Source organism: Planococcus citri, chromosome 3, assembly GCF_950023065.1.
Source record: "Planococcus citri chromosome 3, ihPlaCitr1.1, whole genome shotgun sequence".
NCBI classification, from domain to species: Eukaryota; Metazoa; Arthropoda; class Insecta; order Hemiptera; family Pseudococcidae; genus Planococcus; species Planococcus citri.
In genome coordinates this window covers 19533751-19561517 of record NC_088679.1, presented here as the reverse complement: position 1 = coordinate 19561517, position 27767 = coordinate 19533751, and the positions used below count along the sequence as shown (strand labels likewise).

At 34.0% G+C, this 27767-nt stretch overlaps 1 protein-coding gene across 1 annotated transcript; it reads left to right on the top strand.

The window, feature by feature from the left end:
• The first annotated feature begins 247 nt into the window (after positions 1 to 247).
• LOC135840207 (runt-related transcription factor 1-like) lies at positions 248 to 27161 on the top strand. Its single transcript, XM_065356616.1, has 5 exons — positions 248 to 2577; positions 6227 to 6340; positions 15696 to 15833; positions 23631 to 23837; positions 24054 to 27161. Exons 1-5 carry the CDS (start codon positions 2124 to 2126, stop codon positions 24521 to 24523), a joined length of 1383 nt encoding a protein of 460 aa, XP_065212688.1. The 5' UTR covers positions 248 to 2123; the 3' UTR covers positions 24524 to 27161.
• The last annotated feature ends 606 nt before the right edge of the window (positions 27162 to 27767 follow it).

Sequence of the window (27767 nt, the reverse complement as noted above, 5' to 3'; positions counted from 1 at the left end):
AGATAGGGTGAGTCGTCCGGTACCGTAGTAGTACAGTAGTGTGTGAGGAGGAAAGAAGAAAACGCGAAAACGCGGGCGCGGGCGCGACGACGAGAGAAAGGAGCCTGTGAAAAGAGAGGGCCAGGGCCGCCACCGACCGGAAGGGTCAGTGTGGCGATTGCTGGTGCAGATAAGGAGAGATTCGGCGACTCGGACTCGGGGATGCGGCGGCCGCTGCGTCGCGTCGCCGACCAAGGGAATTTGAATGCGGGAGAAAGATACGGTGTATGGCCGTCGCCAACCATCGCCTCGCTCTCGCACACAACACCGCATTTACAAAAGGCGCTATATCGTTTCTGTATAATTAACCCTTCTGGTGCCCGCGCCTCGTCGAAAGGAGAAATTTTCGGTAAAGGGGTGCATGGGTGTGTAACGTTTATAGGATGTAACATACATGTGTCCACAGATAGGGAGTTTGCGTCGTTTGGACGACGCCTGGCCCCCCCTCGGCGCCCCTCGCTCGCTAGCTCTCTTTCGTGCGCTTTCCTTTTCTGCATGCTGCCCCTTCGGCGCCGAACCCTTCCTATGTGTGGCTCTTTAAGCGCCACGAATTACTACCGCTTACTAACGACTGCCCTTTGTCTTTTAAATACATTCCCGACCAGTTTTTGGTCCGCAGCTATTTCCAAAACAGCCCGGAGAAGATTTTCGAGGTTTTCGCCAAAGTCGTACTATATTACTAGCGTATAGTCGTCGGTACTCTCTGTATAGTTAGTCGTTGTCTTTTGTCGGCGGCATTTCCATCGTAATACGTATATTTTGGAGTTTGCGTCGGTTCGCATGCCGCCACCGCCGTGTGCTTTTCGTCGTCTTCTTTCGCCTTTTGCTGCCTCTGCCTTTGCCTTTGCCTTCATCTTCATCTTGCTGTTGTCGTTCTGCTCCCCGAGAGATGCTGCGATCGGATCTTGGCTGCAGATGTGAGATGAGGTGGTGGCGTCTCGCGTGCGTCAAGCCCCCAAAATCATTTAACACGCTAGTTAAAATTTACCCGAGCTACGTTACGGTGTGAAAGCGTCTCTCTCACATCTCATGTGCTGTGTGCTGTGTGGTGAACCGCCATCTCGTTGGTGACTGATAGGGACATATACGTACACGTTAAAACTCACAGCACAGCCATCCAGCCTGGTCGCTAGTCACATCAAAAAAGTATACATATATATTCAACATGTGGTGCATTTTTTCTCCTTTTACTACTCGACGTCCTCGACCTGGTGTATTGCGGTAATACCATCGTCGGCGAGTGAAAAAAAACTGCCCCCTCGCGTGCAAAAAAAATCCTCGCACTGAGCATGCTTATCAGTCGACCAGTGGCCGTTTTTCTATTTGTTGTTGCGTGAACGTGGTGGTCGTTGCGAAGCCGAGCATATAAATCAAACGATAAACGTGCCGCGAAAAATATCGTTTTGGCGGGAAAAGAAAAATTTCCCGACACGTCCGAGTATCGTAAAAATACGCTTTTTTTTATTATAATTACCCCTTTTTTCGGTGTTGTTGTTGCTGTTGCTGTTCATCTTGTTGAAGCTGCTGCCATCATCATCGTATAGTCGTCGACGTTTTGTTCAATTTTTCGCTCGAACGTGTGCGACGAACCTCGTGTTTGTAATTTCCGTAGTGTTTTTGTTTTTTTTTTGATATCTATAAAGTGTTTGATTTTTTTTCATCTGTTTCGTTCCGGTTTCCAGTGGTTGGAATTGTCGAGTTTGTCGTGCTTATCTTGGTTAAATGATGTGATCGTGGTTTATTGTCGAGATGTCGTGATTGTTGGATTGGTTCGAGAATCTGCAACATCTTCATCATCTGCTTCTTTTGGATCTGCAGAACCGATGTACTCGTAATTGGAATCTGCCTCTTATCATGTGATCTTCCTCATCAGCAGCAATCATCATTTGTGGACTCGTCAAAACAGAAAACAAGTAGAAGAAGAGGAAAATGAAGCACCAAAACGAAGAACTCATCAGACCTACCCATACTCTTCACGATCATCATCTCAATTACTTGATAACGTAGTAGGATAGAGAGAGACAGATACCTTCCTACCTACCTACGGTGTAAACGCTTCTCACATCGCATTATACTATATTTATATGAATTACCCGAGCAGCAATATCGTCCTATCGACTAAGAAAAAGAAATCTCCGACGACGATGCACCTGATAGGAAATTCTGCCAACTCGTCATCGCAATCGGAAAGCGCCGGAACTGGTAACCAAATACAAGAAGCGTATGCCAAAATGACATCGGATATATTGGCAGAAAGGACGCTGGGAGAGTTTCTATCGGAACATCCTGGCGAGCTGATTCGAACCGGTAGTCCTCATTTTGTATGTACGGTGCTGCCGGCTCATTGGAGGTCCAATAAAACGCTACCGGTTGCGTTCAAAGTGGTAGCGTTGGGTGAAGTGATGGATGGAACGCTGGTTACCATTAGAGCTGGAAATGATGAGAATTACTGCGCCGAGCTGAGGAATTGTACGGCTGTCATGAAGAACCAGGTGGCCAAGTTTAACGATTTGAGATTCGTCGGCAGAAGTGGAAGAGGTAATGTATGGTTTGGAGTAGTTTTTCGGTTTGATTGTGGGTAGATGGAAGGGAAGAGGAGGGGGGGTTGTGTAGGTGGTTTTTTTTTAAGTGTGGAAGTAGAATTGTTTAGTGTGATGAGAAACCAGCAGCGTTTTAAAAAGTTTTGGAATGGGGTTTTGGGAAGGATTTTTTTCCAGCTGGGGTCTTTTAGTGCAAAATTCGTCCAAAATTTTAGAATTTTTTGACAAAATCGTCAAAATTAGGTTTACTTTACTTTCTGAATATTCGTTCAACTCTTCGCTTTGTTGGGATGATGCCTAAGTTGGTTATGCAATTTTCTGTAGTATTAGATGTGTTCTTTTTACACGGATTTTGGTATAGATTTTCGAGAATCTGGATTTTTGGCAGATTTATTATAAAATCCACAACAATCTGCCTGGGTAGCAGCTTTTGAAAATGGATTTCGGATACTTAGGAAAAGAAAACTTGAGGTTTTCAAAGATTGGTGAAAGTACTCTCAGAAATTAAAAAAAAAAAAAAAAATTTAAAAAAACGACCAAAATCTATTCTCGAAAATCTGTCAAAATCCGTGTAAAAAAATACATCTAGTGAATTTTTTCAAAAACTATGATCTGATCACACTGCAGCGATTATTCTAACATGCAGTACCAAACAGTTCGAAGTACCAAAAATTCTTCGCCTCATGTTCAAAATCAGAAGAATATCTACTCTTTTGCAAAGGCTGTGACAGGGTGGGATAGATGAATCACGTGATTTTTTAAAAAACATTTTTGCAATGGTAAAAAATCAGTTCTGAGCTCATCATCACAATTTTACTAGTCTGACGTTAAATTATGAGATTTTTGCAGCTCAGCTCGATTTTTGGACATTGTTTGGTCAAAATGGGATGAAATTTGGCTTTCAAGTGAAGATTTTTATGAGTTTCGTTTTAATTTCCAAAAAAAAATTTGAAGTTGACAAAAATTATATTTTTTGCAATTAATGTTTCTGGATGCATTTCCCGTCTTCGTGCCAATTTCTAAGACTTATTATCGAATGGTGAAACTTACGAAAAAAATGTTTACGAAATGGAGAGTTTTTTTGGTCAAGTTTCTTTTCATCGTCTTATTTTGGATTTTGCTATTAGTTAAATTGCCCAATTTGCTATATTTTTACGACGATTCAGAAAAATTTTAAGAGCTGTTGGTTTGAAAAAGCACCAATGTCAGAACGAAACTTGGCACTTGTTTAGGTATTTTTCCCGAAAAAAACTTGAGGAAAAAAATCAGAATTTGTCATATTTTTGAGAACCTTCAATTTGTAGTGTTTATTTTGTATCTACTTAATTCAAATTACAATTGTTGCCAAAACATGGCTCTGAATTTTTAAAAAACTGCTGGAATTTTTTTCAGTCGGAAGTGTCAAGTTCAGCTCTGACATTGGCGCTTTTTTAAATCAGTCCCTCATTTTTCCACTCTTGAAATTTGGAGTTTTTCATGAAAAATTTTTCTTAAAAGAAAAAATAATCAAATTTTGAAGATTCAAGCATTAGCGTTTTACTCAATAGAGATTTGATTTATTGACTAGGTACATTTTTTGAAAAAGAAAAAAAAACAATTCAATGAACTTTTTTCTCAATTTTATGTCAAAAAGTTCTAATGACAAGCAAAATTTGAGTTTTTTTTTGCTTTTTGGGAAAGAGTGAGAGGAAAAGAAGACTGGAAAATATCAATAACTATCGAAAATTTTCTCATTCGTTTGAATTCTGCAGCTCAAAAAAATGCTTAGGTAGAATAATTTCTGGGCCATAATGAATACTCAAAATGTCGTAAAAATTGATTTGAATCACGAATCAAGTTTCAAGTCTTCAATTTCGAAAATGGTGTAAAATTATTCGAATCACAAATTTTTTCGGGATATTTTTTACTTACAAACAGTTAAAAGGTGTGTCAAAATTTTATTATTTTTTACATTTTTTCGAAACGTTCAACTTTCCAGTTTTGTAAAGTTTTATATTTTGGAAAAATGATAAAATTTTTTGAATCGAATCAAGAATTAGAGAAAACTCAAGATTCGAATTACGAATCGTCAATATTTTTGAATCATAAATTCGAATCGATTTGAATCACAAACAAAGTTTCAAAAATCACTTGGAAAAGGATTCGAAATTCAAATCAAGAATTAGCATTGTTGAGAAATTTCATGAGGAACATTGAAAATCAAAAATCCCCTTTTTTTCATCTTCTCTATTTTTTTTACCTGCGCAGTTGAAAATAAAAAACATTACAGAATAGACAGGCGTTAATTTCATTGGTTAAATAATTTAAAAATCTGTCAAATTTTAAAGTGAACCCAAAAATCGAGGTTTTGTGTTAGTTTTTGAAAATTTTAAATCAATTTTCTAACAAAATTAATTGTCGTTTAAAAAAATGAACTTTAAAAAATAACGTTAGCTTGATTGAAAAAAAAATTGAATTGAAGTTTCAAAAAATCTGCTTTCAATGATTTTTGCTTTCCTGTAAAATACCTCTGGACAGTTGAAAAATTAGACTAAAAATTGAATTTGAGAAAATCTATAGGTACCTACCTCAAATATGATTACTCACTTACAATGTAGATTTGTTCTCGTGATGATACCAAAATTAGCCCATTTCATCATTTCAGAAGTCGAAAAAGTTGTCCAATTGAAGAAAAACACTGAAAAAACTGGAATTTTAATTAATATGTTTTTTTTTTATTTTGATGTTATTGATCTTTTCTGGTTGTTTTTGAAGCAGAACTGAATCTAGTAAGTCACTAGGTTCAATTTGACCACCTCCAACTTGATAAAAATTGATCCTCATTTTGTTGGAAAAGTTTTTGAAATTTGTGCCCCTTTTAGTTGAAACATGAGAAAAATTGAATATCGAGTTGAAAAAATTCATTTTGAGTTGAGGAATTGAGCTTTCTTGTCAATTTTTACAGCATGTTCTTCTATAATACCTAACTATTGACTTGATTAGGTGAGTAGGTTTCTGTGTTGAACTGAATGTTCCTAGACATTTCAGAATTTAGAATTTTTTGGAATTGAAATGTTGAACCACTCAATTTTGAATTGGTAAATAATATTTGGTCCATTTTTCTTTGATTTTTAAGAGTTAAATTTGTGATTGTGGAGAGCTCTAGGTAAAGAAATATTGTGAAATTGGATTTTAAATCTGGAAAAATTATGTAAAAATTATCTGATCGTTCCTGAATTCAAAATATTGACTTTCTTTTGCTTTTTCTAATAAATTCATTGATTTATTTTTATACTTATCTTCTTCACCCCCCCCCCCCCCAGAAATTAACAATTAATAAATCAAAAAGTCATCACATTGTTGAGTTTTTCTCAAAATTCTTTTATACTTTTTGAAGATTTAAATTTTGAAATCAATCTGGTTTAAAAAATCAAGTGAGGTGTTTAGGGATAGTGAGAGGAAGAGAAAATTGAAATTTTTCAGCTCCCTACTTGAATAAGTATAAGTATCAGAAATTTTCTGATTGGGAAACATCTTTGGTAGGAATGAGTTTGAGTTGACAGAACAGATTATGGGAATTCAGGATTTTCTCCTGGCTTTTTGTGATTTTTTTTTTTTTGCTTTCATATATTATTGCTTATTATTTTAATAATGATTTCTATTTCCAGGTAAAAGTTTCACCTTGACAATCACGATTAATTCAAATCCTCCTCAAGTTGCCACCTACAATAAAGCCATTAAAGTGACCGTTGATGGACCTAGAGAACCGAGATCAAAAACGAGTGAGTAGAAGTCATTTTTAATATAATTCAAAATAGTATCTACTCGTAGGTATTTTAAGCTGCTTTTTATCTGAGCTTGGAGCATGATGTGGCATCATTAGGTTCTATTTTGACAAAACTGAGCGACAAATTGATCATTTTTAACTCACATAGGTAGTCAAAAATACGAATAATTTACTTACAGCTTCTGATTAAATTTTATAAAATTTCAAGTCATCTGAAAAAATTAAACAATGCTTTAATTAACTCCTTATTCGATTCCTTTGTTCGAAACGTTTCCTAATACCAATATTGAAAAAAATTGTTCAAAGCATTATTGAATTTCTCAACAAACTGCTCCACTTCTCACCTCCTTTCCTTACAAAAAAATTCCAATCCGTCCATAAAATTTCACTCTCATACCGTCAAACACCCTCGTTTATGATATTTTCCCACTTGAAAAAAAAAATGAACCCAAAACATATACATAATTGGGGTTGAATTGTCGAACTCTTTCTACTCGTAACTCGTCCTGTCGCGTTTAAACGTCGGCATTTTATTTTTATTTCCATTTCATTGATAAATTCCACCACACTTTTTCCCAAAGGTATTCACCATTCACGCATTAAACGCGGTAAACTTGACTCGACAGATCGTATAGGCCGTGTCGGCGATGTAATCCCTACGTCCCTTACTCCTTTTTCTGGTATATTTTTTCTAAAAAAAAAAAAAACACTCCGCAAATAAAAAAATCACCCCCGATGCGGTGTGTTTTTTTCCTATACATTATACATGGCAGTACCTCTCTCTCTCTCTCGTTTACCATATAAATACGAGATATATATGTACGATTAAACGCTCCAAATACGCATATAATACCGACAAACGACCAAAAGTAAACAGGATCTCTGGGTTTTTGTAAACACATAAAAGTTTTCATCGATGATATCGTCGTTTGTCGCGACCAATTATCGTGCTCTTCGATTGTCGGGATTTTTCGGTATATTTTTCCTTTTTTTTGCCCCATAATCTGGCGTTATACGTATTAACTCGCAGTATTAAATGTTTGATTGGGTTGTTTACGCGCTTTTACGAGTACGTCTTTCTGCCTTTGGGTGTACCATTCGAGTACAAGTGACTTTGATGTTTTTATGTCGTCGTTTCGTACGACGTATCTGTTTATTAAGACGGTAATATAAAATGATTGTACGTGGTGTGAGAGAGAAACGTTTATGGTGAGGAAATTACTCGATTTATTTGATGTTGAACCGAATGAAATGATGATTTTTTCCACCCAGTAGACCCTGTGATAGACAAAATGGGTAATTTGTCTCGACTCGATGTGTCTTCTTAAATCACATTTATGAGATACGATGAGTTGTGTAAGCGAATAAAGTACATAGATATTAATTTAGTGTGAAAATTGTGGCGAAATTTGTGGTTTTATAACCGACTCGGTTACCTATAATAAAGCTGAAGACGATTTTGATTTTTGACGCGAGTATAATGAAATAAAGAGTTTGAAAATTCGTTTATCCTGCTCCTGCTTCGAAGAACGAGACGAATACAAAATTTCTCATTGGGGTGGTTTGGCTTCACTCGTTTAGATATAAGTACCGCTTGTGTGAGAGACGTTGTTAAAGAGGAGTGAAAAAAATTAAGATGTTGCCTTATACGTATACTCGACGTAGATTATAAAGAAGAAGCAGAAAGCAGGGTAAAAACAACGAAAAGATTTCTCTTTTTCGAGTTGAAAGTTGTGTTAAAACTTGAAGAGACGTAATGTCCATTAAAGTTTTTTTTTCTTCTTTTGTTCTTTCGTATATGTATAAGACTCGTATGTACGATGCGAAGAAAAAGACACACGGTGTGTGTGGCGATTTTTGAAGACCATATGTTACGATAGACACGTCTCGTTTTTATTATACAGTGTAGTCTTAACGCTGGGGCACTTATCAAAAACAAATGCAACAAATTAAGAACCGTATAATCGACACGACGAAGCGAGCTGGGTTGTAAGAAAATTAAAAGTTGGATTTTTTATATCGACTTCTTTACAGAGTGTGATAAAGTTCTAAGAGACATGGACAGGTCTTATTTTTATAAAAGATTTTTTTTCGCAAGGGTTTCTGTGAGATTTGATGGAGGCTGTGATAATGTTAGGTTTTAACTGTTTTCGTTTCAAATTCTATCGATAGGTTTTTATTTTTCCAAAAAAAGTGATATTTTTTTACCCCCTTTTTTTCAGAAGAGGGAGAGGCAGAATTGTACGCAAAATGTGATTCTTTTGGAAATGGGGAATTTTTAGGGATTGAACTTGAAGCATGAATACTATTTTGAGAAAATTTTCACTTTTTTTTTTTGAGAGGAAAGGAATACGAAAAACTGCAGATTTTTGGTAGGTTTAGATACATACCGTTGAAGGGGAATTGAAAGAAGAATTCTCTGAAAATTGTCTCATGCGGGTGAAAAAAATTCATGTGTTGTGCACTTTTTTTTCTCTAGTGAATACTTGTTGAAACCCAAAAGATGCTATTTTGGTGGTGAAATTGAAAAAAAATGATTATGATAGGTTAGATAGGTAGGTCAATCAATCAGTCAAATAGCCTTTATTAGAACTGCAGTACAATATCAATTCAAAGATAGGTAGGTACCATACAGAATATTTTGCTTTGTAGCTTTATTATAAAAGTATACTGTAATAAGAGGACACTGTGAAAAGGCCACCAAAAGTTCAATTTTAGTGGATGCAAAACACAAAAAAAAATGTTAAAGGTTAGTAACAAAAAATAAATGACTTAAAAAAATTGAATGCTTTTTGAGATGCTAAATTTTTCAGTTGATTTTTCATTCATTTCTCAAGAATAACTGCTTACATTTTATCATTTTTCTAGTATCTTTGAATTTTTGAACGTACCATTCTCAATGATACGACTAAAATAATGGAAATTTCGCTTGAAATCAGGAAACATTTTGATACGTATTTAGTGTCCCAGAGTTGGAAAAATGATATCTATTTTTTGAAGACAAATGCAGGTGCTGAATTACAGTTGAGATGCTGGACTGGAAATATTTCATGGAAAATAATATGCTAGATGCTAAATTACATATTTTGGAACTTGGATGGAAAAGAATTATGCCAAATCGGCCATCCATTATGTCAACTTGAGAATATTTTATGCTCATTTTTGTAATAAAATGTTCAGAAGAGTTCAAATTTCGATAATTTTGAAATTTCTACGATTGTTTTTCAGGGAGGTAGGAGAGAAAAATGAACCCTGGAGGGGGGAGGGAGACTTCTAGAAATGTGGGATCAAAAGCAGTTTGCTCGGGTTGCTAGCTGTATAGTTATTCATTCTTGTTTTTTCTCCATCAAAAATTACACTTCTTGTGCGTTTATGATCATTTTTTTTCAAATATGAACTTTTTCGTTGATAATTGCAATCGAAATCTTCAATAAACAGGAGTTGGCTAATACTAAAATTTTATTTTGAAATATTCTTTGAATCATTCGCCAAAAATTTAAGGGCTTTGATGAAAGCTTTTCGAGGGTTTGGAAGAAACATTTTTTGATGGCTTTGCTTTGTCTACCTGTTTTTTGGAGAAATGCTTATTTTTATTCTAAACCAAACAAATTACAAAGAAAAAAATGTATGCTTCAAAGCTCAAATGTTTTTTTAGATCATTCCGCGGTTGACAAAAATGGCGTATTGAACAGAGTGCTACAATATTGTAGTCCATGTTTTTTCATTTTTTTCTCTGATTTACAATTTTTCTTATATTTATTTTGAATGATTGAGTTTTAATTTTTTTTCCTCCAAGAACCATAAAATGTTTCATTGTATTTTCACCTCTGAAATCATCATAGAGGATAAAAAATATGCAGTCTTTAAATAGGTAAGTATTGCTAAAAAAAAAGATGAATTTTTTTCAATTCTTTTTGAAAATGTTTTGCCAACAAGGAAACCTTGTGAACTCACCACTTCCAATTTGGCTAAAAACCAAATTTTTAGCTGCCGAAATTGATTACAGCGTCTTCTGGAGTGATTTTAGTATGTTTGAGAAACACTAATCTCTGCTGGAGGCTCCATATCGTCTCGAAAATGATCGCAATCGATTCAGGATGGTCAATTTTAGGGTAATAGGCGAAGTTTTGTACAGGTCCCTCCAGAAATAAGCGTTACTGGAATTTTCCCAAAATGTGGAATATTCAACTGGTAAAAAAATATAAGAAGGTACTCGTGATCTCGTCACCTCGGATTCGCGATTCAACATGCCCTAATCGATTGAGGATATTGAACTTACGGTAGGATTAAAATTTTAGCTGCTGAAGTTGATCACAATGCCTTCTGGGGGGATTCCAGTGTGCTGGAGAAAAACTTATTTCTGCTGGAGGCTCCAGAGTGTCTCGAAAATGGACGCAATCGATTCGAAAGGTCGACTTTTGTATCAAAGCCAAATTTCAGATGCCATTTTAATGAAAACATTGTCAGGATTTGGACTATAGGTATTTCAGCCATTTTCAAAAATTCGCCAAAAATTTAAAAAATCAATTTCAGAAACTCAAAAATTTGGTTCTGAGACGTGAGTGACATGAACTTCTACCTATAGTGAGCCAAATTTCAGCCAAATTGGAAATGACGAGTCGACGAGTTCACCTTGTAAACAAAATTTCGAATGCTTAAAAATTGAAAGTGACATTTTCCTCAGATTTGTGATTCAAATTTTTTATTAGGTATCTAACATAAGATTTGCTTGAAAAATTAGATGTAAAATTCATCAGTTCGCGAAGAGGTGTTGACAGGTCGACAGTTTTATATTTTAGAAGAAAATTCAAATTTTTCAGCTGCTGAGAGTAATCTTTCAATTTTTCGCCATTTTTCAACAATTTTCGTAATCTGACACCTTTGGATGAAATGGGTAAAAATTATGTGTTTTTTTTGGGGGGGGGGGGAGACTAAAATTCGTCTGTTTTTACCCCTCATTCGCAATATATTAGCAGCCCAAATTGATTTTTAATCATTCCCAAAACAATGATCCAAAAAACTGATAAAGATGATTTTTTTTTTTTCATTGGACACTCTAAAATTACTCGAAACGATCAAATCTTGCTCTGAAGGGTTTATACATACCTATAAGCCATAAACCATTATTTGTATTTCCATTTTCTGTTAAATAGTGCTTAAATGTCGAAGATGAGTTTTCTGCCTTTTTTTAATGTCCCCAAAGCAATAAAAATGAAAATTTTAGTCATTCTCGAGCCTTTTTACTGTGAAATGTTCCATTCAAACAAACCTAAGCAAATAATAAGAAATTCTTGGCCAAGTACAGTAGCTTTGAAAAATTTTAAATTTTTTCGTTTGAAAATGTTTTTTAAAGGGGAAAAATTTTCATTTTAAATGGAGCAGGTTGTTTCTGTAATGTAAACCTATCGTTGCATAAAACGACAAATGAGATTTTCACATAATTTTTTAAAGCAAGTAAAGACGAGCAATCAGAAAAAAAAACAAATTGGTTCAAAAATGACTAGAATATTCTGATTTATTGTGAAAAGTGTACCTAACTATATATATAAAAAGTGAACTGGTCAAACATCTGATGATTAGGTATCACCGAATTACAATCGTATTTTTCGATCTCTAAAAGACGTAGGCACTTATTCGTAACAAAACAATGTTGACAACCGTTTTATTGAAAATTCAACTAATTTTTCGCAAAAATCTGCATTTGACAAGACGAAGGTGAAAGTTCACGTCCGATATGATGAACTTCGTCGGGGGCTCTTGAACCTCGTATAATAGTATCGTTGTGATGTAAAAATTGATGTGCGAGGGTTAAAACAGCACGAACTTGCAGTGATTTGGGGATAAGAGAACCATTATAAGGGTATTTACTCGTACATGAGAGAAGGAGAGTCGTATTGGAAAGTTTCCTACAGTCATAATAATTTTAAAATGCATAAGTATCTATATATAAGGCGGACTATACAACGTTATTTACGAAATTCGCATTATACACGTGTGTTTATGATACGTTGAAAATTACAGTATCGTGTACCTACTATACCCATTTTCTCGTACATTGTATATTAAATAATATAATATACATATACACAGTGTCAAAGTGATGGAGGCTTTCGGGCTCGGGGTCTTTTTGTAGTATATGTAGGGCGGCTTGCGCGATCTAAATCGCTACAGCAGTGTAGCAGATCCGAACCGAGTATAGGTAGTACAATAAGGGTGAATTTCTAATGAGAAATCTTCCCTTGTTTAATTAATAACGACCATCGCATGTTCGAACCAAGTTTGGTACTTTAGACGTATTGTAATCCAGGGTATTATTTGGTAATAAAGTGATACGAAGTGATTTTTTTGTTTTCTATTTGCCATCTCTTGTCTCGATGAGCGGAACGAATTTTAAAGAGAGAGATGTGTGTAGACGAACACGTGTGTTTGTGGTGGGTAGTGGGTATAGGTTTTTGTTAGAGCTAAAGAATTGATTTGTTTGAGATGGTATAAAATAAGAAAATCGTGCTGGGATTTGAGTTTAGGTTTGGTGGAGTAGAATATATTGAAGTTTAAAAGTTTTGCTAGTATGGACAAATTGAAGAAACGAAAATGAATGAAATCAAATTTCTGGGTATTTTGGTTCAATTGTTGTGCCCATCTTATGGTTTTATTGAATGATTTTTATGGTGAGTTTTTATTTTCAAATTCCATTATTAGATTTGAGGTCAATTTAAGTGAAGACGAATTAACCTTAAATTCGCAGGCAATAAGTAGCTAATTGAAAATTCTCTCAGGGATTTAGATTTAGCAAATGGATCGTGCCAGGACTTGAGACAAATGCGATGCTCAAAAAAAGGTGCTTATGATTGGTTCTGTATCCGAGGGCTTTTCAAAAGAGAGCCCAAAATTAACAGTTTCACTAATTTTCATCTTACTGACGTCGTTTTTGAAATTGGTGGTCAAAATCAATAAGGTTTAAATTGACTTGAGAAAATTAATATTGTGAAATTCCTTCTTTGAAGGATTTTCTGTGAAATAGGTACCTTAATTTTTCATTTACAAAAAAAAACTTCGATTTTTCATAAATTTGGTCGTTGATTCTCTTTTTTTTTTGATTTTGTTCAAACTGTTTGCTCCATTATTCAATTTAAGTCTAATTTGATCAATTTTCTTCGAAAAAAATGGAAAATGTAAAATTATGGAACAGATTTTTTTTTTCAACTTTCTGATTGCCAAAATCAAAACAATTATTTGAAGCAGACCGAACGATTTTTGTTGAAAAAGGAACCATTTGACATTTGACAAAGCTGAATCAATTTCAACAAAAGTTGGAGAAATTTCAGAGCCTTCAAATGAATTAGTTTGCACGAAGAATGGATTTTTTTTTAGCCAAATGCGTTTTTATTTATTTTCGAATGAAAGGGATGGAAATTCATCTCCCATCTAAATTTTATTCTTTCGAAATCAAATTCTACCAATTCCAACTGTTTTGAAAATTTCAACGATATTTTGACTATTTTCATGATTTTTGAAGTCTTTTCGAATACGTTAAAATTCATAGGGCGTCTAAAAATTCTGTGTCCAAATTTTCAAAATATACAAAATATTCAAGTACCCTATTTACATAGATAATTATTATTAAACAATTTTCAAAATGTTTCGAAGTCCATCAAAATCGTGGAAATTTTTTTTGAATTCTCGATACTTAATTTTACTTTTTTTGAATTGTTGCTTCATTTTTCACAGAATGAGTTCTTATCAATTTCAATGCTTTTTTTGAAGGTGTTTTTATATCATTTTAATGAGTTTCCAATACTTTTTCATGTATTTTAAGCAATTTTACGAAAATGCTGTGTCTTTTTTTGTGGATTTTTACACCATTTTTACGTGTGTTTTTAACACTTTCGTTGTATTTTTGGAGGATATTACATGCTTCAATTTCATCAATTATTAATAGTTTTCGGAATTTTGAGTAATTTCATTAGATTTTAACGCGTTTTCGACACTTTTTCGTGCATTTTTGGCAAGTTTTATTTAAAAATTTCGTTTGTTCGGAGTCCCTTTCATTTATTTAAACGTTTTTTTGGAGGGGAGGGGAGGGGTATTTTTACTCTATTTTAACGCATTTTGCATTTTTGGTAAATTTTTACTATTTTATCGCTTTCTAGTAATTTTAGGCAATTTTGATGTTTTTTTTTTTAGATGTTTTCATCACATTTTAACTCGTTCTTAATTCTTTTTCATGCATCTTTGGCAAATTTCATCAAAATTTCACCAGTTTTCGGTAATCATTTTAATTGATTTTATTTAATGTTTTTTTTTTTTTCAAGTTTTCACAACTCGAATTTTTTGGTTGCTGAAAAGTAGGTACATTGATTTTCTGATTGAGGAATTCGAAAAGAGGGAACTAAATTTATAAATTGGAAAGATAGTGGGGAAAAATCGAAATTTTGCGATAGACGGTGAACAAATTTCCATCCTGGTTTTGCTAAAAACGTGTTCCATTTTCAAAATACTACAAATTTTTGATGAAAAATTGTCTTGTTTGGTATAAAAAGTAGTAATCTTGGAATATTAGAATATTCTCGAATAATCAATTAAGTTGCTTGAAATTTTGATTGCTGTTTTTTTTTTTCATTTTTTCCCTCATGATGTTTTCAAACGTTATCTTTTCTGATAAAAATCTCTTTGTGAAAAAAATAATTCGTTTTTGATATTTTTTCTGTTTGAGGCTATCTTTGAGAGCCATGAATTTCTATGAAGATTCAACCTTTTCCTGTGTAGATTTTTTTTGAGATTTTGGTAATTCGAACTTCTTTAATGACAAATCTAGTTATAGAGGAAAAATTTCCAGTGATTGTATTTTTTCTGTTTTTTTGTATGTAGGATTTTAAAAATGATGTTCTGCTCTGATTTTTCCTGACCTCCCCTCCTCTTCTTCCCTAAATGCATTTGAAAAGCTAAAATTTTGTCTTTTGATATATAGGTAGTGAATGTCTTGTAAGATTTCCTGGGGTTTCATTCGAATTTTCAGCTCCTCAACTTTCACTCTCCGTCAGCCGTCTCTTCAATGATTCTCAAAAGTGGAGTTTCGTGCTCATTTTTAAAAAAGTTTCTATGCTATTGTCTCTCTAGATTTCTTGTGAATTGATTTTTGAAGGGAGAGAATAGGTATAGAAATAGGAAGGATGAATAAGGATGATGGTCCTATAAGTGTGGTTTTTGGTAGAGTTCTATTGCTTGTTTATTTATTTTATTTATTTATTTATTTATTTATTTATTTATTTATTTAATAAATTAATATTAATTAATTTTTCTAATATTCGCTATTTTTACAACCGATTTTAATTCGAATTAATTTTTTCCAGGGCAGCAGCAGCAATTCCACGCTTTCGCTTTCGGTCAACGGCCATTTTTAACGGGACATTTCGGCAACCCTTTGGATTCGCTGCAAAGAGCAACCGATCCATTGGCCTTTCGTATGCCAGCCATGTCGAATTGTCAAAGTAAGAATAATTATGGTTATTTTAGTAGAAATTGTCGGAGTGTATCATATACTCCATACTCGCAGTACACAAAGGCTATGGCTATAGGTATATTATCTCTATAAGCATTAATCATGCCCTGTGAGAATTCCCTAATCACTTTAAACACTGTACGAGTATAGATGTACGTCGAGTCGCGTGTAAATTCAATATTCGCTGATAGACTGTGCCAATTCTACGTGTACAGCGCTGATAATAAATCAGCTGATGAGAAATGGGTGTTTGCCATGGGCGACGAATGTAATTTGTTTTCGTGTGAATACGTATTATAACGTACAAATACACATTATACTCGACTAATTCCTGTACCTAAACGCGAAAAGGGAATTTTGGGGATGAAAATGGAGCGGTGGCGAAAGCCTGTGCGAGAGATTCTTATACGATGACGATAGAGGAGAAGTAAAATATTTGAAAAAAATAAATGTATTCAGCACGTGTCCGTTGTTTCGGTGTCAAGAACTGGTCCCCCACGAAGAGGTTTATGGCTTATTTCCTGACCCAATCGCGGCTTTGTAGGAAGCTACCAAATTTAGACAATGGTCTTACGAGGTTTTTTTCAATGTGTGTGTGTGAGCCTGCGACCCTGATGTAAGAACAGATGTATTTAGAGGAATCCTTTTTTCGTGGTGTTTTTTTTTTCGAACGATCTCGTCTCTATCTGTTTCACTATAGATATTTCAAGGATTCGAGAAGGAAACATGTTGTGATGCACATAGAAAGACTGGTAGCGTTTTATCCAGGGTTTGAGAACGTTGAATGAGAAATATTTTCAAAGTGGAAAGTATAGTACGATGAATTAATAGGCTTATAAGGTGTATAGAATTGTGCGAAGAAATAAGATGAGTCATTGAAAAAGAGAGATGATTGCTTATGTGTAAAACGAAAGCTCATATTGAAAGTTTTTTCAACGTTAGAAGGCTTTTTCTTCCAATAGTCTGTAGCCTACGTGTAGGTACAATTTCGAAGTAAATTAGTAATTTGTAACGAACTTCAGCTAGTACATACATATACCTATTTATACCATAGAAGTAAAGTATGGAGAAGGACTAAGGATACGTAACTAGTTGAAATTCATTTTCAATTTCATATAAATCTAAGAGTATATTAATCTACTATAGGAATAGGCTCTCGTTTAAGAAATTAATTAAAAGTCGAGTAATCTTCGTTTCTCCTGCATATTTCTCTGCATGTAAAAGAGAATTTATTGAGCATAGGTTTTCAAGTTTTAAGAGTATAGTGAGGTACACATTATAAGAGAGTAAAATATTTAACGAGTATTTCAGATTAGCCTTAGGCTTGAATAGATGGGATATTCGGACGAATAATTTGTAAAGATACGAGAGAGAATTGCAAAGTGTAGGTTTTGTTTGGTTTGTTTTGCTGGGTTTTGGAGTGGTTTATTTTGGTATGTTCAGTATGAAATACAATTCGTACGTAGTACGTACGTATCAGAACGTGAAATTTTGCGAAAAAATTGTTTAATTTTGTTGATGATAATCTCGTGGGTTATGAGTAATTTATTCGGCGGTTTAATGGAATGGTTGTGAAATTTTATTGTTGGAAAAATTACATTGGATTTAAAATTCTTTCGTGAAATACAAATAAGTACATAATACCTATTAGATGATTTTAAATGCTGGATTTCGAAAAAAAATCTCTCTTCAGAATCAAAGAGCATTAGCCGGATAGAATATGCGATTTGGTCTTTATTCTCGGATTTTGAAACTAACCAGCAGAAGTTGTTCCTTAATGGCCCAAAACTTCTGTCATGAAATTTTAAATCGCCGAATCACTTCTTCTAACCCCTTCAAATGAGGTGAAATTGAAATTCAGAGAAAAATTTTGTTTTTTGGCAGTTGTTGCTCAATTTTTTTCAAACTTGCAGGGATGTTTCACAACTACAAAAGTTACTCGTAGACATTTTTTGAAATTTTTTCAAGCATATATCTTCTGGACAAAATGCGTATTTTTAGATTTTAAACGGAATTTTCATTGAGTTTTTTTTAGAGATGCAAGCATGAAAAAAATATATATTTTTTAAATATTTTTTCCCGGCTAAATTGGTCGATTAGGGTCCAACATTTTTTTTCGCAATATATTACAAATGACGCTCAACCACACAATCAACACAAATTTAGACCAAATTCGTCAATTTTTTTTTTATTTTTCAATTCTTATTTTAAAAAAACCTGATTCATGCCATTTTGGGAACCCCTGAACCGCCTTCCGGGTCACCTACCCGGCCAAATTTCATGTATAGGCTAATATGTATCAACTCGAAATACATCGTCTTGTACGTATTTTGATTTTTAAAAAAATCAAAACTTCTAATTTTTTACTCGTGGTTGTCGAAGTCAGGTTTTTTCAATTTGGAAAAATGGGCTCTTTACAGGTGAAAAGAACCAAAGATTTTGAATTTCTCTGAAAATTTAAAACTGAAATTGCAATTTTATCCCATTTGAGGGGATCGGAAAGGATTTTACGATCTAAAAAATTTGTTTCAGAGATTTTCAGTTTCAAGGCTATATGCTCTTTTGTGTTGTCGAAGTGGATTTTTTTGATTTTTGGGGAATTTTTGAAAACGACGGAATTAGGCATTGGTAAGAATCTTTCAAAACGAATTTTGCAGTGAAAATTTTGAAACCAGGTTAGATATTAATCTAAAACTAACTTACCCCTTCGAACTTCGATTGCAACTATTTTCAAGTTTGTTTGAAGCCTCATCCGGGCAAAGGTTGATTTTTTTCATCGCATCGAAAAATTTTTTAAAGAAAATGTTGGTGTTAATTCTGACTGCTAAAAATTTGATTGTGTCATAAATTCGACAAGGTGAGTCCATTATTGGAGCGAGCGAATTGCTAATTCAAGGTGACTGGCGGGCTTAAAATGTTATTTTCTTATCGATGATAGAAAATTTCTCAGAATTTCTTCTGTCCTTTGAAGTCAACTGTTGAAACAATTTTGATCACTTTAAAGCCAATTTAAGAGCCACCATCTATTGAGAATGTTGATTTCAACGCTTTTGAGGAGCAATTTTAGTTCGTTGGAAAATACTGAACTTTCACCGGAGACTCAAAATTGAAAAGGATTGAATCAGGTTGTGCTGTGCTGTGTGCTGAACTTTTCTACTCGGATGTACTTCGAGCACTTGACCAAAAAAAAAATTCTCGAAATGACAGGACAGATGTTTTGATTATTTACTATTTTTCCTGCTGAAAAGATAAAATTGAACATTTTTGGACACATGTAGGAAGGTCCTTGTCTTTCGTTTAAGTTACCAAAAATTTTGGTGAGATGATTCAGATGAATGCTTTGATGCTCATTAGATCAAAATTTCTGAAATTCTTAACTTTTCCAAATTGTTCTTGGAGTTTCGTCTGTTTCTAGTTCCTATTTCGTATAGATATACCTATTTTGGATTTTAAAAAAATGCTTTGTAGGTAGTCGTTCCAAATAATTATTAGCAGTATCAAAAAAAGACACAATAGTCATTTTTATGCAGTAGTTTAGACGAAAAAATAGGGCAAAGGGGATGGGGGAGGGGTGGTCGAAATTCTGAAACTTCCAGTGTGTAAATAAAAAACAAGATCCTTCTATGTACTGTAGGTATAAGCGGATTTAGCATTTTCACGCCCCCACTCAGAATTCGAATTGTCATACCCTCTTAATAAAAAATTCATTCACGTGATTTTTTCAATAATTTTAAAAATGCACTGCGAGGATTTTCATAAATGCGAACAATTATCGACTTTTTTCAAATTTCTTTTACATTTTGAAAAAATACGTATGCAGTAAATTAAAACTGCTTAATTTTTGGGGGGAGGGAGGTGGGAAGGGTTATAATACCACAATTTGAACTTGACAAGATCATTAAGAGTGATTTTTTGCCATTTCTTTTCCATTTTAAAATTTTTAGTGAGGTAAAACTTCGAAAAATTTTGACTATATATTCACGAAAAAATGTTTGATTATTTTTTGAGAAATAACTCCTGGAGAATTTGTGGTTGTAAAATAGAACCATTAAAATACAAATGGCTAAATTTCATTTTTTAATTTTGGAAATTATTTTCTAATTTGACTTGTGAATTGTAGCGCAGGTTAATCAAAATCTGATCCAAACGAAGTGGAAAGCTGACGTTTGAATTTGCATCCCATTTTCAGTCTCTTAAATTAGTTGAAGGTACCTAGATCTGAACCGCTCTGGAGTCTCCAGTGGATTTCTAAATTCTCAGTTCTGAAAAAAAGTAGAATAATCTCAATAAAATTTCAGTTTATCCTGCACTCTCAGATTTACTCAGATTATTTGTATGTACCTAATTATTTCTGACCATTTCTATGTATAAATTTTCCAAAATTCACAGGTTTTTTCTCCAATGATTAATTTTTGAAAAAAAAGAAGATATAAATAAATGTGTCTTGATTCAAAAAGAGAAGAAATGGATTTTGAAAAATTGTGCTCAGATGATAAATGAATTGCAGCGGAATAAGTAAGACTGCTTTTTTTGATAAAAATTATTCAAACTTTCCTCGTTTATTTGCTTCAAAAATTATAGATAGAAATTGATTTTAAAACTGATGAGAATTTTTTTTATAAAAACATTAAAATTCGTGAAAAATCACAAAAAAAAGCTTAGAATTGCCTGAAAATTAACAAAATTTTGAAAACTTTCAATGTGTTTCGGAATGGCTAAAGTTGTGGAGAATTAATTTTTAGTTGTGTAGGTCTCGTCATGTTTTTCCCAGGAAGCTTTGCAATCGAGATATTCACAGAATACTGCTATTTTTAAAAATTTTTCTATTTGAACAAATAACTTTACTCGCCAGGGGCGCATCTCGATTCGAAGAAAAAATTTTGGATCGTGGTGAAGCAAAATTGGAAGAGCGTGTAAAAATACGTCATAAGCCGGAATTTCATGGGTGCTCAGGTGCATTTTTAGATTTTTTGTGAATTTTTAAAAATTAAATTTGGGCCAAAAGTACGAAAAAAATCAAAATTTTGCCACGTTTAAATCTGGTATGTGCAGTAGATATTTTCTCCCTCCACTCCCCCCCCCCCCAATCAATTAAAAACTGTTTCAAACCGTTTTGAGCAGTTCTTAGGTCTCCACAGCAGAAAGTTTTTGAAAGCCAAAATCCGTTTGTGCTGGTTTCAAAACTGATATCGCATATTTTTGCAATATTTAGTCGAGAGTGTCTCTTCAAAAAGGACTTATAAACGAAATGTCATATATAGCTCTCTTGAAATAATTTTTCGACATTTTGTAAATACAAAATATTTTTGATTCATTATCCGGGTGTAGAAAAACGTAGTTATCACTTTCGTGGCTTTCGAACTTATTTTCAAATGCTCAATCTAGGAAAAGCATTACAAGTATTTTTTTATTGAAGTTACAAAAAATTGTCTTCAAAATCTGGGTTAAAATAGTGAAAGGGTATTCCTGGTTAAGACAGGTGAAATGGCTCTGTTCCCAGATTTGGAAAATCATGATGGATTATTGTTGGGTACCTCCAATAAAAATTTTCGACCGGAATTTCCGCCCCCTAAACCACTCCCCTTGGTCAGTATAGCCAAAAAACGCGTTTTTTGCGCGAAAAATTCGGTATTCATGAGTGGTGGGGATAAAATTCTGGTACCACGCGGAATGTGTAGGGAAAGCCTGGGCCTTTTAACACGATTTTTTTCAAAAATTTTTATCGTGGTGGTGGGGGTAAAATTGACACAAGAAAACTTTGAAGCGCCACAGCTCCGAACTGAAGGGTACTACACAAAAACTGTTTTCGCCAAAATGTGTCTTTTTACTAGTACTTTCTTCCTACTAATCCATGAAATTGAAATTTTGTCTGCAAAAGGCTCATATTTGCAAAAAGCCCTGAAAAATACGAGTTTTTCGCGTTTTTTTACAAAATTATGCAAATTATGCGAAAAATGTATAGAACAAAAAATGTTAAACGTCGAATTTCACCCTAGAAAACGTGTTCATAAGGTTGTCAAGACGCTCATCTACTGAAGTTAGCTTAGATTGTAATCATGAGCTCTCTGAATAAAAAAATACCAAAAATATTCAAATTGAGGTCAGAGCGATTCAGTTATAATTTTCACAGTCTTCTCATTTTAAACACGTTTCCACAATGCTTTGTCAAAAAAATCCTTCAAAATGAAAAATATCGCAAGTCAAACTTACAAAAAGTTACCAAGAATAGGCAAATTACCCAAAAACTGTTCAGAAATTTAACTCAAAATCAGTATTTGCAGAAAATTTTGTCAATTTTACCCCCACCACTACGATAAAAATTTTTGAAAAAAATCGTGTTGAAAGGCCCAGGCTTATCGCCACCACTCATGGATATCGAATTTTTCGCGCAAAAAACGCGTTTTTTGGCTATACTGACCAAGGGAGGTGGGTTGGGGGCCGGAAATTCCGGTCAAAAATTTTTATTGGAGGTATACCCAACAATAATCCATCATGATTTTTCCAAATCTGAGAACAGGGCCATTTCACCTATCTTAACCGGGAATAACCTTTGAGTAATGAAGGCTTGGATATGAAAAATTGTATTTTTCAAAAAAGAAAAAAAAAACCGAATGCAAAGAAATCAAAACAAATTGAGAAGTTGGTTTCAACTCGATGAAATCATTGCAGGATGAACTTTATTTCTCGTTGAGTAACCGAAGGAGCCAAAGTTCAGTTTTGAATATGTCTGGTGTATTTTCACTCATTCTAAAAGTTTAATGAAAGCTGATATTTTGGCTTTCCAAATTTTTCCTTATCTTTTTCCCTTACAAAACGAATTAAGCTATTTCATGATTCCAATGCTGATAATATATTCCATCATGAAGTTTGCTCTTGCTCATAGTTCATTATTTTCCCTCCATTTTATGAGCTAATTGCCTCCGATGACTTTTGGTACTCGATTCATTTTCAAATAAAAGTAAGACAATCAATTTCCCAAAACAAGATGTGAGGTGCGGAGTCACTATACATATCTTGGTTGTTGAAATGGTGAAATGTTGGGGTTACCCAAAGCTATTCCACGAATTTGGTGAACATTGTAGCCCTTAGTTAGGTCGATGAAAGATCGAATATATAGACATTTATAGTGCATTTTGTTCGTGTAAAACGATAACATAAAAAAACAAATTACTCTTCGTCAACCATACCCATTACAGGACAATCTGTTATCTGCAAATAGAGTGAGACAGAGAGATGAAACGACAACGAGGCGGAAACTATCTAGTCACCAGGTTATATAGCCTTGTTTTACACGATGACACACGCGGTGGTAAAAGTATAGATGAGGCAATACGCAAAATATGCAGCATACTTCCAGCAATGCTTATGATCAAGGCTTAGGTCCCGGGTCCGGGCTCGTGTCGTGTCGCCGTGCCAGTAGGGCTTTAGGTTAAACTAAACTGTCAAATAAAAATGGCTCCAGCCTCTAGGCGGCGAGTTCGGCGTGTTATTTTTATGCATGTAAACCATCGTGTAGACATAAACGTAGGATGGTACCTCCGCATAAGGGATGGTAAAGTAGATTTATAGGTATTTTACGATATGCTCTCTAATATGCGAGGGAGTTTGCCACAGATCGGGGGCAGGGAGCAGGGGAGATGGCGCGTGTGTGGCGTAAATATAGGTTCACCGTACGTGTGGTGATGGTAGCCGAGGTTAATGGATGATACATTTTAAAGAGAGATGATGGAAGTTGAAAGTAAAAAAAAAAAAGAAAAATGACAAATATATTGATGATGATTTACAGATATGAGCCAATTCGGCTTCAACAACAGTCATCATTGGGGGTATGGCACGAGTAGTGGCTACTCTTCGTGGCCAGGATCGTTGAGTGGATGCACAGCAGCTGTTACTACTTCCGGTTTTAATAGTCCTAGTTTAACGTCAAGCTTTCCAACCGTTACAGACACGAATGGACATCAAAATAATCAAGACGCCGTGTTCAGTACAACCGGTAATTATCATCGATGTGTGCATCTTCTTCTCGCCAGTATTCCTTATTGTTGTAGAGTTTGGCTTATATATGTAGTATGGTAGATTAGACGCGAGTACCTTGTAGAAGTTGCTGTTGAATTTGAAATAGAAAAGTAGATAGGCAAAGTCTGGCGAACTGATGACTCTATAGGTCGACATTTAATGGGAATTTTTTTTCCGGTACCAAATTTTGCAGTCGCTTTACCAGATCCATCGAGTACGTCGACCGGATTAGAGCTCGAACAACAGCTGATGACCTCGAGTAATTTGCACAACGGTCATAACATGATCAACGACGCTTCGCTCGTGCCCAAATACACGACCGGATCGGAATGCCTAAGCGGTGGCACGAGATCGCTGTCTGATTCGTCCAACGGTGAATCGCCTATTGGAAACGATGATCTGTACGTCAGCCATAATGGTCATATGGGTACTGGTTCGAGTAGCTCGTTCCATCATCATCATATGCATCACCACGGCACCGGCAATAGTTACCACAATTCTCATTATCCAATGTTACCAGCCTCGTTATTTTATTCGCAACTTTACCACAGTGGATCGAATCCAAGCAGACAGATGTTAGACGATACCGAGCAAAGATGCTCGAACGCTGTCGTATCCCAAAGAGTGACCAATGATAACGCAGCTGTGTGGAGACCTTATTGATCAGACTATCACTGTCGATATCGAACTTGATACTGATGCTGTATGCAGATTATCCCCAGTTGTATTTTGTTACTATGTGTTGTTTTTTTTTGTCTTCTTATATTATGCTCTTTTTTTTCTTCCTCGTCCTCCTTCATTTTCCTTGTTCTGTTTGGTTTTTTTTCTTCTTCTCATTCTTAAATGTACCTAATTTGTTTTTTTCTTCGGTATAAATGTTTGTTTAGCTAATTTTTCATTATTATTGTGTATGTATTAATTTGTGTGCGGCAGCGTTACATATTTAATTAGTAATTTTGTTTGTGTATACTGTACTTTGTATTATGCTGGCCCTTCGTGTAAATAATTTGTACTTATTAAAAAAAAAATTAATATTATGATGATTTTATCGAAACAATGACCACTTGGAGGAGCGATGAACGCGGTTTGTATGATGAACATTTTATTTAATTTTGATTTATGTGCCTATATAAATTTTGAATGCTATCGCTGCTGATAACGCTTTTACCTATACCTTGGTACATCTACAATCTACATATCCATCCACTGTATCTAACCACATTTTGAGATTTTGTTCGTCTTTCTTCGGTACATACGTAGTATATTAATGGTGGTGTGATGTGCACGCGTTTTAAAATGGCTTATGTATTCTTTGGCAGGCTTGCCTCAAATAACCTCCAGAGATTAACATTACATAATTTTGCGGAGACCTATCCATATCTATCCATAATGAATCCCAAATTCCCAATCATGTAAATATCGACTGAATCGTAAGTATATTGTGAATTTTTGGCCGGATTTTCCATCACGTCTAGAATTTTAATCATCTAAGGAAATTATTGGGTGAATGTGAATTTTTTGCCATTTTTTTCGTTTTTTGAAATTGGCAATATAATGACCGAAAAATTGGCTGCATTATTTTCCAAAATATTTCTCCAGTTTCAGGATTTTTTCCCCAAAATTTTGAAAAATTTATAAAACAGCATTTTCCAAGTTTCAAAATTTTATGAATTTTCGACAATTTTAGAGTTGAGTTTTTTTTTTGAATTATAAGTGATACATTTTTGTCACAAGAAAAGTTGGTGGTATTTTCTGAGCAAAAAATCCACTAGTTTAAGCGAGGAAAATGATGCGAAAATCAATTTTTTGAATTTGTCAGGGTCTTTTATCTCATGAAAAAAAATCTGAAAAAATAATATTAGTAGGTACAGATACGTACCTAAATTTTACGATTGTAAATTAGGTATTTTTTCAAGCGGATTTTGCTTAATTTGGGTTATGGATCGTAAAAATTAAAATCCTAAAAATCCTGTTTTGTTTTAGGATTCCAAAATAGGTTTTTTAAAATTCGGCCGTTCGTTTTGACAGACTGTGAACAGATGAAATCTGGATTATTCAACATTTATAATCAACCAGGATGGTAGCTCTTTGATTGTGAAAATGGATTTTAAATTTTACTTATCATTCTTATCAAAACTGAAATTTTTGGCTGAATTTTCACATTTACCGTTTAGAAAAAATATGTTTTCAAGTACATAAAATTCTTCAAACTCTGTCCATTTGAGTTGAAATTACTGATTTTTCTTCCATGATCCATATGAAAGGGAAATCAGCTAATTTGAAGGATGTATAAGGGATATAAGTAATAAAATATCATCTAGGATGATGATGAAAAAAATTGCATCGATCCAAACGTAGTGATGTGTACCTCTACCCATGTAATTATTTTCAAGTTTACAAAACGACAAAAAAACATCCCAGTTTTCAATCTTAGAATACCCAAAGGACAAATCTGACAATTGGCATTTAAACTTGTTCTTTTTAATGCTCTTTTCGAAGATGGATTTTGGTTTTTTGGATTTTTTTGCCACACAAAATCTATACACAATCCATGCACAATTCAGATTTCAGATTCTTGAAAAATCTGTGTTATTATAAGAAAACAATCTTATTGATGTCATAGCTGTAGGTACGTTTGGAGAAATTCATGGCTTTTGACTTTTGAAAACCTGATATACTCAAACTTCTGTTAGTACCTACGAAAGAACATTTTGAAAAAGTTTTAAAATGCCCTGGGATGGTTCTCGTTGAGGTGCATCATTCTAGAAAATTGGAAAGAAAACTCAATTGGCATGGGAAATGTAAAGGCAAGGAGGATGGTAAGACTGATGTAGTGGGTTGAAATTTTTATCAACGAATTTTTGGATCGAGTCAAATTATCCTCATTTTACTTGATTTCAATCTTTTTGACTTTTTTGTCTCCGTTTCTTAAGCATTTTTCAAAAATCTTGCCCTCACCCTCTTCCCCTTTAAAAAGCTTGGTTTATATCCATTTCAGAACTTTTTGACCAGTGATTTGATTGATCCTGATGAATGATTCGTTCAATTTAAAAAATACTCATTCAGTTTTCTTCATTACTTGAAGGTTTTCGGCATACTATTTTGGCTGAATTTTTTTCAACATTAGGTAGATATTTGCAGTATGAGTCAATCCTCTGAATCAATGAAGCAATCTGGGGAAAAAATGAAGTACATATGAAAGATTGTAAAATGTAAAATTTCTCATCGAAACAAGTCGCCATAATTTTTTCTTAAGAAGATTATTTTCTAGAAATTTTTTTCTACCTATTATTTTCAAGAGTACAACTTTTATTTCTCATTCTTTTTTGAAAAGTAATTTTCCTGAATGAAAATTGAAGACGCGATTGGTCATTTGGTCCTACTGTTTTGATGTTTTTGTTTTTATTTTTTCCTAAGCTTGAATTTTTTTCAACGTGAAGAACTGAAAATTGAAATATTTCGGGTAAACTGAACTCGAAGATTTAATTGTCAGACGCTAAATTTTGTTCGTACTAACGAAATCAAGTCAAGTCAGTTTCGTCTACAGAAATGCTTGAATTTCAAAGTAGATATTTACAATGGAAAGCCAAAGTTGAAGTATTGAAAATTCAATAAAAATATCTCAAAAGCGAGACTCACTTGCTGATAGGAAACTTCACGTTGATTAATTCTTTTCGTATTCATTTTCTTAATAAGATGCTTCGTTGTCTCAAAATATTGACTTTAAATGTTTGAAAGTATGAAAAAAAATTTCAAAAAAAAAATTTTGTGATCCTTGTGGGTGAAAAATTTTATTGTCGAAATCATCATTGAAATTCAGTCAACCCTTTTCAGGTATTGGTCTATGAACTTGATTAGATATTCTGATTGGTACAAAGAGGACGCACCTATGTGCATTTTGTTAGTA

Excerpts from the sequence above, each read along its gene's own strand:
- LOC135840207 (XM_065356616.1), top strand. The coding sequence starts at position 2,124 with ATGAATTACCCGAGCAGCAATATCGTCCTATCGACTAAGAAAAAGAAA. Across the intron at positions 2,578-6,226 it reads CGTCGGCAGAAGTGGAAGAG|GTAAAAGTTTCACCTTGACA; the intron begins GTAATGTATGGT and ends TTCTATTTCCAG. Across the intron at positions 23,838-24,053 it reads CGCCGTGTTCAGTACAACCG|TCGCTTTACCAGATCCATCG; the intron begins GTAATTATCATC and ends CAAATTTTGCAG.